This window comes from Carcharhinus amblyrhynchos, chromosome 5 (assembly GCF_965287045.1).
Source record: "Carcharhinus amblyrhynchos chromosome 5, sCarAmb.v2.hapA, whole genome shotgun sequence".
NCBI lineage: Eukaryota > Metazoa > Chordata > Chondrichthyes > Carcharhiniformes > Carcharhinidae > Carcharhinus > Carcharhinus amblyrhynchos.
This window is the reverse complement of record NC_137328.1, coordinates 40,520,832-40,536,211: the sequence shown is the minus strand read 5'-3', so window position 1 is coordinate 40,536,211 and position 15,380 is coordinate 40,520,832. Positions and strand designations below refer to the sequence as shown.

At 40.7% G+C, this 15,380-nt stretch overlaps 1 protein-coding gene across 3 annotated transcripts in view; it reads left to right on the top strand.

The window, feature by feature from the left end:
* elavl2 (ELAV like neuron-specific RNA binding protein 2) overlaps positions 1-15,380 on the top strand; it is a 76,572-nt gene that overhangs the window by 53,359 nt on the left and 7,833 nt on the right. For all 3 annotated transcript variants that reach the window (XM_080188690.1, XM_080188688.1, XM_080188691.1), the window contains 2 exons: positions 1,294-1,447; positions 14,112-14,337. In XM_080188690.1, coding sequence (XP_080044816.1) covers positions 1,294-1,447; positions 14,112-14,337 — 380 coding nt within the window. The remainder of the gene's footprint in view (positions 1-1,293; positions 1,448-14,111; positions 14,338-15,380) is intronic.

Here is a 15,380-nt window from a genome sequence, read left to right as displayed (position 1 = left end):
TATTTTGTGTAGAGCAACATTTGTCCCAATTTTTGGACCAGTTTTGTAAATTTGAATGGACCAAATTTGGAAATTAGACATGTACAAAAAATTACTCAGCTGTTCTGTTAAATGCCTGACCCTTGGTGTCACTGTGCTTAATTCCACTTATCTGGCAGCAAGATGCTCAGAGATCTTTGTTAAACGTTGGGATGGCTGACGACTTGGGGTGTGTTAAACTCTTCAAGGGCAATTATAGTTGGAATCTTCAGTGCTGCCACAAAATGTCACTGTTAAAACTTTGTCTTTTTTTTTCAATTACATAGTTGACTCAGTTGCGTTTGGTTGAAAAATCCAAACATGTTGAAAACTGAACAAAATCTTCTTTTACCAGGTCTTAAATATCACTTCAAATAGTCATCTGACATCTGTTCAGTATCTTGGAACTGAACTGGTGATGGGAAGCAGTCAAAATCTGTATTAGCCTTGCATAAAATTGGAGAGGCTGTTGATGGGATGAACAAAATTTTGGCAGCTCGCACAACCAGATTGTGGCTAGATGAGTAAATTTCAGTGACATGTAACAGGAATACATGGCTTCGCAACATATGCCATGCCCATTAATCACAGCATTGGCTTGGATCTAAATGCAGAAGTTGCATTTGTTGTGTGATACATCAAACTGATCTATTTTTAAGTAGACATTGTATTATCTGCACAAATTTAACTAGATATTGCATTTGTTTGTAAATTGTCTCAGACGAAAACTCTTGTTGCACCAACTATCCCTATCCTAAAGCCGTCTGAACCTGTAGGATTTTTTTTCTATCTTGACCTTGAACAAATATTCTGTCACATCAGTAAAAATGTTGGCCTTAAATATTTATTGCATCATTTGGAAGGTAATTTGTGTGAATGGTTTGAAAACAATGCTGTAAGGGTCTAGTTGCATCTGTGCAAAGAAATAGTTTGTTTCAGCCAAACTTTCAGCAGGGGTCAAAACAACAGTCTGTTTCTCTCTATAGATGCTGCTGAGTGTTTTCAACGACTGCAATATTTTGGTCTTGCACCAATCGTCTGAAGTCTGGTTAAAATCTGAATAAACTGGGGGGAAAAAAAAATCAGGGTTTTGATTTGCTCTGAATAGAACTAACCAGTCTTGTACAAGGTCACCCTGGGATGCTAGTGTTGTTTTGAATGCAATAATTCATTTCCAAGATCACTTTAATGTTAATTTTCCTTGTGCAAATCTGTCGCCTCTTTCATGCAAAAAGATATTCTTTTTAAGCTTATGAACAAAATTGTTTTCTTCAGGTTTCTTATGCCCGTCCCAGTTCTGCTTCCATCAGAGATGCAAATTTGTATGTCAGCGGGCTCCCAAAAACTATGTCTCAAAAAGAACTGGAACAACTTTTCACCCAATATGGACGCATAATTACCTCAAGGATTCTTGTGGACCAGGTCACTGGTAAGTATGTGGCCACTGTTTGTATGTTTTTTCTTTAAGACTTGCAGTTGTGAAATTCTTCAGTTCCTACTATCTTGCCTCCAGGACTTGTCAAAGGTTGAGATATGTGGGCTAGAAAATGTAATTTTCTGCTGGAACTGTTCATAAATATGCATGGACAAAAATAGATTTAAGAGCTCACACTGACTTCAGTCATTTCCCACCCTGAAGGTGCAGGTTTGAACTGTGCTTTCACAGCTGGTGCAGTAATAAATTTAAAGCGGTTATAATCTTTATTTCAAACCTACTATAGAGGATAGAGTTCTAATCCTTATTGTGTTGCTAATGTGTTATTTTAAATTTAGCAGAAATGTAAAGCAAGACTTAAAGCTGAGAAATGGGACTTGTACTCTTTAACAACAAATGTGTTTTCAAGGTAGCTTATGCAGTAGTAGCTTGTCTGGACTGTGCAGATAGGCACTATGTGAGGTCTCCAGAACTCGGATATGATTGGCAAACAAAATTTGTTACGCTGCAGTGTAAATGGAGAGGAATGTTCAAGTTGTCACACTTGGGTGCTACAATCTTTAATTATAGGTGAAAGATAGATTTGAGCTATAAATTTTCTAGACTAAATCTTTGTGTGTTTTATACTGTTGGCCAGGTGTTTTTATTGACGTGAACAAGTTGTACTCACATTCACTTTATCGTGACTGGCCTTGCTTGACATCAAATAACTTTGAAAATGTGGTCTTGTGTGTCTCTCCTCTCCTGTAAGGGGAGATGATGGCCTAGTGATACTATCACTACTGTTAATCCAGAAACTCTCCTAATGTTCTGAAGACCTGGGTTCAAATCTCGCCGCAGTAGTTGGCGTTTGAATTCAATAAATATATCAGAATTAAGAATCTACTGATGACCATGAAACTATTGCTGGAAAAAGCACATCTGATCCTGTAGGGAAGGAAATCTGCTGCCCTTGCTTGCTCTGGCCTGTGTGACTCCAGAGCCACAGCAACATAGTGACTCTCGACTACCCTCTGAAATAACCTAGCAAACTACTCAGTTACACAAAGGCAGCTAGGCAACTCGTGTGCAATAAATCCTGGCCAGCCATGATGCCCATGTTCCACAAATGGATTAAGAAAAAGGCAATCTTCAGTGGGTGTAATCTGGTCTGATTGTGTGGTTTCCAGCCCTGGGATTCTGATTAATGGAAAATATTGTCTAACCTTTGTCACTTAACTGCTGTTTTTTAATGGATTGTTCTCTGTCCTAATAAACCAGTTCTTTTTAAAATACAAAAATTAAAGCACTTTAATTTTGGTATTGCTTGTTTTGGAACAATTAAAAGGCTTTTGTATGCAGGAGTAGACTATTGTGTCCCCTTGAGCCTTCAGTGACTCCATCTACCTACCTTGGTTGCATATTTCTTCTGTCCTGGCATTGCAAAAGATGCAAATTTCTGATTTTAAATATGAATTGAGCTAGTACCTATTGCTTTTGGTAAGGTTCTATGCACTCCCACCTTTTGAGTCATAAAGGTTTACAGCATGGAAACAGGCCCTTCGGTCCATCTTGTCCATGTTGCTTTTTTTGAATGCCTTAAGCTAATCCCAATTGACTGCATTTGGCCCATATCCCACCAGATCCATCATACTCATGTAACTATCTAAATGCTTTTTAAAAGATAAAATTGTACCTACCTCGACTACTACCTCTGACACTTGTTCCATGCACTCACCACCCTCTGGAAAAAAAATCGCCCCTTTGGACACTTCTGTATCTCTCCCCTCTCACCTTAAACATATGCCCTTTAGTTTTAGACTCCCCTGCCTTTAGGGAAAATATTTTGACTATCTACTTTTGTCTGTGCCCCTCCATTATTTTATAGACTTCTTCTATAAGGTCACCCTTCAGCCTCCTATGCTCCAGAGGAAAAAGTCCTAGTCTATTCAACCTCTCCTTATGTCTCAATCCATCGAGTCCCTGTAGCATCCTAGTAAATCTTTTCTGCACTTTCTTGTTTAATAATGTCCTTTTATAATAGGGTGACCAGAACTGCAGAGTATTCCAAATGTGGCCTTACCAATGTCTTGTATAACTTCAAGACCATTCCAACTCCTGTATTCAATACTCTGACCGATGAAACCAAGCATGCCAAATGCCGCTGCCTTCATCCTTCCACCTGTGACTCCACTTTCAAGGAGCTAAGAACGTGTATCCATAGATCTTTTTGTTCGTAACTGTCCCCAGCACCTTGCCATTAAGTGAGTAAGTCCTGCCCTGGTTCAATCTACCAAAGTGCATCACCTCGCATTTGTCTAATTAATGCCATCTGCCATTTGTCAGCCCACTGGTCCAATTGATCAAGATCCTGTTGCAGTTGGAGATAACTTTCTTCACTGTCCACTATGCCACCAACCTTGGTGTCACGTGCAAACTTACTAATCATGCCTCCTATATTCTCATCCAAATCATTAATATAAATGACACAACAGTGGTACCAGCAGTGATTCCCTGAGGCACACCACTGGTCACAAGCCTCCAGTTTGAAAAACAATTCTACAACAGCCCTCTGGTTTGTCAAGAAGCTAATTTTGTATCTATTTACATACCTCACCCTGGATTCCCGTGAGATTTAATTTTACGCAATAACCTACCATGTGGTACCTTGTCAAAGGCCTTGCTAAAGTCCATGCAGACAACATCAACTGCGTTGCCCTTGCCTGCCTATCTTGGTTACTTCTTCAAAAAACTCAATTAAATTTGTGAGACATGATTTTCCACTCAAAGCCATGCTGCTGACTGTCCGTAATCAGTCCTTGAGTCTCTAAATGCTTGTAGATCCTGTCTCTCAAAACTGTCTTCCAACAGTTTACCTACCACAGATGTGAGGCTCACTGGCCTGTAGTTCCCAGGATTTTCCTGGTAGCTCATTTTTAAACAAGGCACAACATTTGCCCAATCTTCGGGCGCTTCATCCATTACTATCGTTGATTCAAATCTCTGCAAGGGGACCCGCAATTTCCTCCTTAGCCTTCCACAACGTCCTGGGATATACTTCATCAGGTCTTGGGGATTTATCTACCTTGATGCACTTTAAGACTTTCAGCACCTCTCTAATATGTACACTCCTCAAGACATCACTATTTATTTCCCCAACTTCCCTAACATCCATGCTTTTCTCAACAATAAAGACTGATGAGAAATAATCATTTAGGATCTCGCTCAACTCTTGTGGATCCGCACATAGATGACCTTGTTGATCCTTAAGAGGCCCTACCTGTTTCCTCGCTACTTTTTTTTGCCCTTTTTTATGTATTTGTAGAAGCTCTTTGGATTCTCCTTTGCAGTATCTGCCAAAACAATTTTATGTCCCTTTTTTTTGCCCTCCTGATTTCTACTGCTACATCCCCATACTTTCAAGGGATTCACTTGATCCCAGCTACCTATGCATGTCATGTGCCTCTCTCTCTCCTTGACGAGGGTCTAATATCCTGAGTCATCCAGGGTTCCTGACTTCTGCCAGCCTTGCCTTTCACTGAGGCATATGTTTACCTTGAATCCTGGTTAACACACTTGAAAGCATGTTGCTTACCAGACAAACCCTCTGCCTTCCCACAGACTCCCCCAATTAACTTTTGAAAGTTCCTGCCTGATACCATCAAAATTGGCCTTGCCCCAATTTAGAATTTTAATTTTTGGGACAGACCTATCATTCTCCATAGCTATCTTAAAACTAATAGAATTATGGTCACTGGTCCCCAAGTGATCCCTCATAACACTTTTGTCACCTACCCTTCCTTATTTCCCAAGAGGAGGTCAAGTTTTGCCCTGTCTCCAGTTGGGCAATCCACATACTGAATGAGAAATTCCTCCTGAATACACTCAACAAATTTCTCTCCATCCAGCCCTCTAATACTATGGCTGTCCCAGCCAACATTGGGAAAGTTAAAATCTCCGATATTACCATCCTATTTTTCTTGGAGTTATCTGTGATCTCCTTACTTGCTCTTCATTTTCCTGCTGACTATATGGAGGGCTTTATAGTACAACCCTATCAGTGATTTTTTTTTTTCCCTTATTTCTCAGTTTTACCCATATAGACTCCATGGCTGAACCCTTGGATATATACCTCCCTCCCTTCCCTTTCCATCCACACACACACCACACACCCCTCCCCTCCCCCTGCCACCAAACTAGTTTTAAACCCTCCCAAGTAGCTCTAGCAAATCTCCTCCCTGCCAGGATGTTAGTCCCTCTCCAGTTCAAATGTAACTCATCCCTCTTGAACAGGTCACCCCTTCCCCAAAAAAAAAACCCAATGATCCAAAAATCTAAATCTCTGCCCCCTGCACCAGCACTTATGCCAGGCATTCATCTGCCTAATCCTCCCTCCTATTACTACTGTCTACCACATGGCACTGGTACTAGTCCAGTAAGTACTACTTTCAGGGTCCTGCACTTTAGCCTTCTGCCTAACTCTCTCCACATTTCAGGACCTCATCCCTTTTCCTACCTGTGTTGGTACCAATGAATGTTGGTACCTTCTACGGGATGTATTTCTCCCCTTTCCTGTTCTGGGTATTCATGATTTTTAAAACTTCTGGTCCATCTTTCCATCCAATGATGTCGTATTTGGCTGCTTTGAAATCTATTGCCATAATTTTGCTTAATCAAATTTATCCATGTTTAATTTTATGATATCTACACCAATATTTATTAGCAAACCTATATATATGGTGCTCTAGTTCATTAATTAAATCATAATTTCTCCATTAATTACTACTTAGTTTCTGGATAGACCATAATCCAGATTCTCTTTGTCAGCATTTGCCTTCTAGAAGGCATTCAAATGCTCAAAAGTTCATAAAGCCATTTCCTTGTCACCTTTTGTAACTTGATCTCTCCATGCATTTCCCTCACCATTTTCTTGGGGTGGGAGCTTTTTTAGTTCCTAGGACCTCAGTCTTCACTGCATGTTCTCCTCTAATACTGTTTCTTTTTTAGTGAGCTCCAGTCCTTGTTCCATTATTTGTTTCCTTTTTGGAAATGTTAAATCTGTTGTCCCTTTCCTCTCCTGTGTGAAAGCTGACAGAAGTAACTATTCAAACCTGTTTACAATCTCTCTATAAGACCCACATTGTGGAAGCATATTCTGTGTCCATATTCAGCTTGGATTGATAACTAACAAGTAATGGTCACTGCCTGACACTCGTTTGACATGACTATCTCCAGCAAGTGAAGATACTGTGGCTGCAAGAGCAGGTCAGAAGCTCGGAAGCCTGCTGAGAGTAATTGATCTCATGCATCCCCCAGTGCCTGGCCACCATCCGCAAAGCCGAAATTGTGTGTGATGGAATTGGATGAGTGCAGCTGCAATGATCCTCAAACTTGACACCATCTAGGACAAGCAGTCTGCGTGATTGGCAGTTCCACTACCATTTGATGTATAGTGGCATCTGTGTGTACCACCTACTCAATAGGACTCCTTTTGATTGTACCTTCCTAACTTATGACCTTTATAACACTTGCAAAAACAAGGGTAGCAGATCCATGAGTGTGCCACCAACTGGAACTTTGACTCCAAGCCATATACCATCCCGACTTGGAAATACATTGCTGGAACTATCACCATTCCTTCACTGTTATGGGGTCAAAAGGGGTTATGGGGTTAAAGATCTTGAGGAGTATAAGGACTGTAGGAGGGAACTTAAAAGGGAAATTAGGAGAGCCAGAAGGGGTCATGAGAAGACCTTGGCGGGTAAGATTAAGGAGAATCCCAAGGCCTTCTATAAATATGTGAAAGGTAAAAGGATAAGAAGAGAAGGGATAGGACCTATAAGAGGTGAGGGGGGAAAGGTTTGTGTGGAACCAGAAGAAATGGCGGAGGTGCTTAACGAGTACTTCGCCTCAGTATTCACGGTGGAAGCCGATCTGGGAGATTTTGTTATGGATTTGCAGCAGATGGAAAGGATTGAGTACGTGAATATTAAGGAGGAGGATGTGTTGGAACTTTTGAATTCTATCAAGGTAGATAAGTCGCCGGGACCAGATGGGATGTACCCCAGGATACTGTGGGAGGCGAGGGAAGAGATTGCAGAGCCCCTGGCGATGATCTTTGCGTCGTCAATGGAGACGGGAGAGGTTCCAGAGGATTGGAGGATTGCAGATGTAGTTCCTATTTTTAAGAAAGGGAACAGAGATAGCCTGGGAAATTACCGACCGGTGAGTCTGACCTCAGTGGTTGGTAAGCTGATGGAGAGGCTTCTGAGGGACAAGATTTACGAACATTTGGAGAGGTTTGACATGATCAGGAATAGTCAGCATGGATTTGTCAAGGGCAGGTCGTGCCTTACAAGCCTAGTTGAGTTCTTCGATAATGTGACTGAACACATTGACGAAGGAAGTGCCGTGGACGTAGTGTACATGGACTTCAGCAAGGCGTTTGATAAGGTCCCCCATGCAAGACTTCTTGAGAAGGTGAGAGGGCATGGGATCCAAGGGCCTTTGGCCTTGTGGATCCAGAACTGGCTTGCCTGCAGAAGGCAGAGAATGGTTGTGGATGGGGCTTTTTCTGAATGGAGGTCAGTCACCAGCAGAGTGCCTCAAGGATCTGTTCTGGGACCCTTGTTGTTTGTCATTTTCATAAATGACCTGGATGAGGAAGTGGAGGGATGGGTAAGTAAGTTTGCTGATGACACGAAGGTCGGTGGTGTTGTGGATGATCTGGAAGGATGGCAAAAGTTGCAGCAGGACTGGGCGGAGAAGTGGCAGATGGACTTCAACGCGGATAAATGTGTAGTCGTCCATTTTGGCAGAACCAATGGGATGAACGAGTACACTATCAAGGGCAGAAGTCTGAGTAGTGTTGAGGAGCAGAAGGATCTTGGGGTCCGGGTCCACAGGACTCTTAAATCGGCCTCTCAGGTGGAGGAGGTGGTCAAGAAGGCGTATGGTGTACTGGCCTTCATTAATCGAGGGATTGAGTTTAGGAGTCGGGAGGTAATGCTGGAACTTTATAAGACCCTTGTCAGGCCTCATTTGGAGTATTGTGCGCAGTTCTGGTCGCCTCACTATAGGAAAGATGTAGAAGCTATTGAAAGGGTGCAGAGGAGATTTACAAGGATGTTGCCTGGACTGGGAGGCATGCCTTATGAAGTAAGGTTGAGGGAGCTGGGACTCTTTTCCCTGGAGAGACGAAGGTTGAGAGGCGACCTGATAGAAGTTTACAAAATGTTGAGAGGAATAGATAGGGTGGACTCTCAGAGGCTATTTCCCCGGTTTGAAATGGTCGCTACGAGAGGACACAGATTTAAGGTGCGGGGAGGGAGGTTCAGAAGTGATGTTAGGGGTAAGTTTTTCACTCAGGGTGGTGAGTGAATGGAATCGGCTGCCGTCAGTGGTGGTGGAGGCGAACTCGCTGGGGTCTTTTAAAAGACTTCTGGATGAGTATATGGGGTTTAATGAGATTGAGGGTTATAGATAGGTCTGTAGGTTGGTAGGTGATGTGATCGGCGCAACTTGTGGGCCGAAGGGCCTGTTTGTGCTGTAGTGTTCTATGTTCTAAGAGCCTGGAATTCTTGTGGGTATACCTACACCATATGGGCTGCAGATGTTCAAGAAGACATCTCACCACCACCACCTTAAGGGCAGTTAGAATTGGGTAGCAAAAAAGACTAACCAAGCCAACTGTTCTTGTCCACCTTTTCTCTGCATAATTAAGAACTAATAAGCTTGATATCCTTAGCAATTTCCTTCATATTCCTTTAGTTGTTGTTTTTGTTTCTAAAATCTAGACTCTTAACTCAAAGTTTGATCAGGTTAAACATTGCCATTTGGTTATGATGCGATCATTAAAAATGTTCCTTTTTTATGTTATTTGCCAAATTTGACAACTTATACATTCTAAATCAGGTATGGTTTACTACCTTGGTTCTAGAATGTATTGTTCCAGAAAGCTTTCTGGAATCTTTTGACTTAAAGCAACTTTGCTCTCCGTTGTTATGATAGATTGACTGACTGAGGGGGTGAATCAGCTCTCACGATTGCAGTTGTGGGAAGAAGTGAGGTAACAGTCACAATAACTTCATTGAAGTGTTAATGTAAGCCTTACTTGTGACTCAACGTAGGATGAAGCTGCAAAAACTGAAAACTAGCAAAGGTTGGAGGGTGGTGCTCGAGATTTTGGAGGCTTCTAGATGTTACTGAGTGCAGTGGAGATGTTTTCATTTTGCATTTATTAAAAGCTTAGGAAATAAAAGCTTTTGAGGGCAAAAAGTAGCAAGTCGCTTAAAATAGTGTCAGTGAATGATAGAGTGAGAATCTAACCAGACAGTGGCTTTGAAATGCTTCATTAAAGCTTCAGATACAGAATCCCCAAGTACAAAGTTCAAACGTTCCACAACTTTTACAGAAATGGCTAATGAGGGGGTAAAAGCTAACTCAGTATGAAATGTGGCACCTGCATTTGGGAATAAAATAGGAAACCCCCAAGTCAGAGGTAGGAATGTCAGAAAAAAACTTGGTTGTGGGGATTAACCCTGGGAGTTCCTCTTTTGAAATGCTGTCTCTTTAAATTATGTCATCTGATTCATATTTTGGCTGTTTAGCAATCTTAAACGTTAGATTCTTTCCACAGAACAATCTTCATTTGAGGGATATGGGCATGGCTGACTGGCCAGCATTTATTGCCCATTCCTAGTTGTCCTTGGGCAGTTGAGAGTCAACCACATTGTGGCCCTGGAGTCACAAGTAGGCCAGACCAGGTGAGGAGCACAGATTTCCTTCCTGAAACGACATCAGTGAACCAGGTGTTTTTTCTGACAATGATCATCAGTTCTCTCTTAATTCCAGATTTTTTTTTTTAATTGAATTCAAATTTCACTATCTGTGTTGGGATTTGAACCAGAGTCCCCAGAGCATTAGCTGAGTTTTTGGATTAATAGTCTAGCAATAATACCACTAGGTCATCATTCCCTTCCCCCCCCACCACCCCCTTGCACGGTTGTCTCCTTGATCTGTGGGTTGGGCTAGTATGGCTGAATTTATTGTCCATTACTAATTTGAGAAGGTGTACCACTGCCCCAGATTGCTGGTGATCTTTGATTGTTCCAGCAACCATTGGATAGAGAATGCAAAGCCTTTGACCAGGCAACTATGAAGAAGCAGCCTGGAAGATATTGTGTAATTTGAAATGGATGATTCTTGATCACATGGGAAGAGATGGGGTTGGAAAGTTTTTGTTTCTTTGTCATGCAAGCTTAAGTGAGTTGAAGATAGTACAGAGGCAAACAGTGTTTCAGGTGAATATCAAGTCCAGTTACAACAAAGGTGATGGAGTAGATCTGTAACAAGTTGCAGTTCATCTTAACTTGGTTGTCCTGGAGGTCTTGGCAATATAGATGCCACCATGCTTTGCATCTCTAAAGTATACAACCCAGGTGCAGTCTGATCCGTTGCATTTGAGAAACCAGTTGTAGCAACTATAGTCTTTAACTTGTAAGTGAAGGGTTTAAAGCCATAAAACTCGTGAGTGGTAGAGCCAGCAAAGTGAATTTTTGTATTATACGGGTGTTTGATTAAATCAGGAGATTGCAGGGGAAAGAATCTAAATTGAATGATTTGTGTATCGTGGTGAAGTTGAAGTAATTTTGTTTCAGCTTTCAGGAAAAGAATTGTCACTTATAAATGAAAAGTTGCTACAAAGTGGATTGATTTTTGGGGAAGTTGTAGCTAAAAATGACAATTGATCTTTATAACGCATAATAGAGAAGATATGGCCATGACCAGTGAATCGAGTGAAGTTGCCATGCCAAAGTGTATACTACCTGGCTATAATTTTAATGTTTCCCCAAAGCTCCATTAAAATAAAGTTGCCAACAAACACCAACTTGCATTATTTTAACAAAGATGATTGATTACAGGATATTTGGACAGATGACAGCATTCTCAAAGGTGAAGAACTTGGAGAGAGGGATGATGAAGTTTAGCAAGTAAATTCCAGAGCTTTGGTCATAAGTGCACATTCATGGAGTTTGCAGATGGGGGAGGAACGTGAGAAGTGAGTGGCTTTTTGGAAGAGGAGGGGGACAATAGGGAGAGAAAATAAATGAAGTTAAAGGCTAAGAAGTGGGGCAATTTGACTTGGTGGACAGTGGAGGAATATGGCAGGTGGCTAAAATGACAATACCATACCAATCATCTTTATGGTATTGACTGCAGTGCTATGTTTTTGTAGAAATTCTTGGCCTATTTATGACCAGTTGTTTGCCAAACAATCTTTTGGCCTGGCCACCCCACCCCACTTTGTCTACTCAGTCCATGTTTCAACAGTGTCTGCATGTCACTATATTGAGTAATATGTATTAATGCATTCTCAATTTCCTGCTTTGCAGCTGACTTTTGAGCTAGTTACTCATCTCTTGATTTTGTTGTTCTGGGCAGTTGAAGTTTACAGGATCTGAACAAATGGGAAATGAAACTTGTTACTCGTGACATTTCCATATATGAACTATTTCCCTTGTACCTTGGATTAAACTTGTTTTGGTTCTCACCTGCCTCTTGAACAGATGTGGCTCAGAACTCAGATTGCTTTATTCAAGACAGGTGATTTTGTTCATCAATGTCTACAGTATTATAGCTTTTTGGAGCCCTCGAGGTTTCACCATTATAAGGGCACATTCATTAGTTTAAATGAGCTCTTTCTTAAACAGGCAAAATTTGTTAAACCCTTGAGGTACCTTGTGCATGGTAAATAGACAATCTGTACTGTAAGCCAACAGTTTAGAGCTTGTTTGAATGTAGCTGCTTCTCATTGAATGATGCCTGAATGTTAACAGCCTCTGCAGTTGTGGTATTTTTATGGATGGACATTTATTTGGAATTTCAATTTTTTAACATGCAATAATTTTCATACAGCTCATCTGACTAATCTAGGTTGTCATTGAGTTGGTGCCTGAAGTTGCAGAGTAATAGATTTTTTAAAAATCCAAAGGTAATCTAGTATTCCTTGTATCACTTTGTTTTACTGCATTAAAGATGCTATATAAATGCAATTTTGTTTCTTGATCGCCTGACATTTTTCCTTGCCTTCATCATTTGTGTTCTAACAATTTTTACTTGCAGCCTAATATCCACAATCTCTTTGCCTGGTATTCCAAAACCTGCAGAATGCCTGGTGAACATTGCAAAACTAATCTCAAGTGCATTCTAGAACCATTGCAATGTTGCTTGGATAAATGGGGAACTTTCCATCATGCCGTCTTCAGATATTAGCACTTCATTGGTCATGCACACAACTTGACCAACTTGTCATGCTTTGGTATAAATAAGCAAAATCCTGTTGAAGTACTGTTTGTTTCTGTATTTGCACATATTTATTCATACTTCAATTGCATGGTTTTAGGTGATCACTCTATGCTTGAAAACATTCTAGGTGGTTTTGATCTCTTGGGCATTATATATATCATGCTTCCCTGCCTTTGCTCCTGTAATGAGGGATCTGTCAAAGCATAACGTTGATGTGAACATGTCAGACTGTGTCACACTAAAGTACATGGGTGGCAGAAATGAGTAGGTAGGACACTAAATTTTAATTCCAGTGCAGAACACCAAAATATTGGGTTTAGAGCATGAATCTTTGGAGATGCTTCTGACCTGTAGAACATACATTCTACATGTTTTGGCAGGTATGAAAGTTGCACCTTTGTGTGGCTCAACTCCATTTTTGAACTGTAAATTTTGCCAGCCTTAGGGTTTAGCTGTGCATTGTGTTCTTGTATGAATGGGCAAAGCCCATGATAAAGGGAGTAGATCACAACACTTTCAGTGGACTTTTCTAACCATGCAGTTAGTTTGGAAGCCAACTTGTAGGAAAAAGGGGAAGCATGATGAACTGTTTCAAATCTTAATGTGCAGCAGAGTCTCCATGTGTTTTTGAAGTCTTGGCTCCATGAAATTCTGCACTGCTCAGTCCAGAGAGAGACTGTGACTTGAATGTTGAATTCATATAATGCTTCTTTTGTACAACATGATCACCTGTGAATTTTTTTCTGTTTTTGGCTCCGCAATCAAGGTGACATTTTTCTAGCTTGCTTTGTCCAAATCAGATGAATGAATTTGAGAGATTTGACTAGGACCTGGTGCAACATATTGGGTTTCAGTGTAGGCTGCCTGACTAAGGGGGAAAGAGATTTAAAGAAACTTTTTTATGCAGTAATATTGTGAGTAGAAGTTTAATATGTCAAAGTAAAGAAAAACATTAATTTGTTCAGCTAAAATGACAATTGATCATGTTATAAAATATTTTACTGCTGCTAAATTGACCACCTTTTGATCTGTTTGAGACATTACTTGCAAGCACATTTTAAAAGTGGTTGTGTACTGATTGCAACAGGAAAAAAGTTAGATTTTGAGCTACTGCAGAAATCTCAATGGTAGGGCTCAATGAAGTATATTAATTTGGTTTGTGAAGTTAGGAATCTATAGATTCCAGCTGCTCTCTACTGTTTTTCCTGAACCCTAATTGTATCTTTTCTAATTGTTTTGCTTTCAGTGCCATTTCAGCAGAAGACCTGGATGGTTAACAAATAGTTTGCCAATTCTAATTGTTCAGATCATTGAACTATAATTGAGGAAAAGGGTGATGGATTATTAATTGGCCCTGTTTTTTTTTTAAAAGGGGTGTCCAGGGGCGTTGGCTTCATTCGGTTTGACAAGAGAGTGGAAGCTGAGGAAGCAATCAAAGGTTTGAATGGGCAAAAGCCTCCAGGTGCCACAGAACCAATCACGGTTAAGTTTGCCAACAATCCAAGTCAGAAAACCAACCAGGCAATCCTATCTCAGCTGTACCAATCCCCAAATAGACGATACCCAGGGCCCCTTCATCATCAGGCACAAAGACTAAGGTATGTAAATACTGCCATTAGGCCCTGTTGCAATTTAAAGCACTTGTTTAATACCAATTAAGAGCAAATGCTTCATGGAATTTGCCAAGAGGCAGAATTAAGTAAAACTGCTAAATAACACTTGTTCAAAATTGACTGTGACCTGGATGTTAGTTGCTACAGTAATGCAAATACAGGTGTATCAAATGTTGAAAGTGAAAAATGGATAAAGATGTAGTCTTGATACCCTGCTAACTTATGTTGAAGTGCACTAATTTTATGGTGGCTTACAGCCATTTTGTTACTGACAGTAGTTTAAATGTGGCCCAATTTTGTGCTCTAATGCTATTGCCTCCGATTTTAATGCCTTATTTCCTACCAGTTCTGAGTAGAGAATATAATCTCAACTCTTAACTATCATTCTTTTTGTTTAGTCTTCAAGTATCACCCAGGAAAAGACACCAGAGAAGTATGCAACTTGATGCTATCTATTTGACACTACTCATGGTCTTTACCTAGCAAGCCCAGTGTACCTTCAGCTTCTGCCTGTAATTCACAACAGGAAATGTTTTTTACTCAATTGATCCTCCTGTATTACTAATTTTCTTTTGTAAAATCTTGATTGCTGTTGAGACATTGTCTAACTTCAGTCTGAAGTGTTTTTGATTTATAGTATTCTTAAGTTAACTAGTGGGTGTCTGGTTAATTCCACTTCTGATGTGGAGATGCTGGTGTTGGATTGGGATAAACTCAGTAAAAAGTCTTACAACACCGGGTTAAAGTCCAACAGGTTTATTTGGTAACAAATGCCACTAGCTTTCGGAGTGCTGGTGCTTCATCAGGTGAGTGTGGAGTTCTGATCACTGTGATCAGAACTCCCCACTCACCTGACAAAGGAGCAGTGCTCTGAAAGCTAGTGGTGTTTACTACCAAATAAACCTGTTGGACTTTAACCTGGTGTTGTAAGACTTTTTACTGTAATTCCACCTTTTGTCAGTGCTTTAAGCCCAGCCCCAAGATCCTTGGTGGAAACTAACAACCGTAGGCAGGATTTGAGTTCCTGC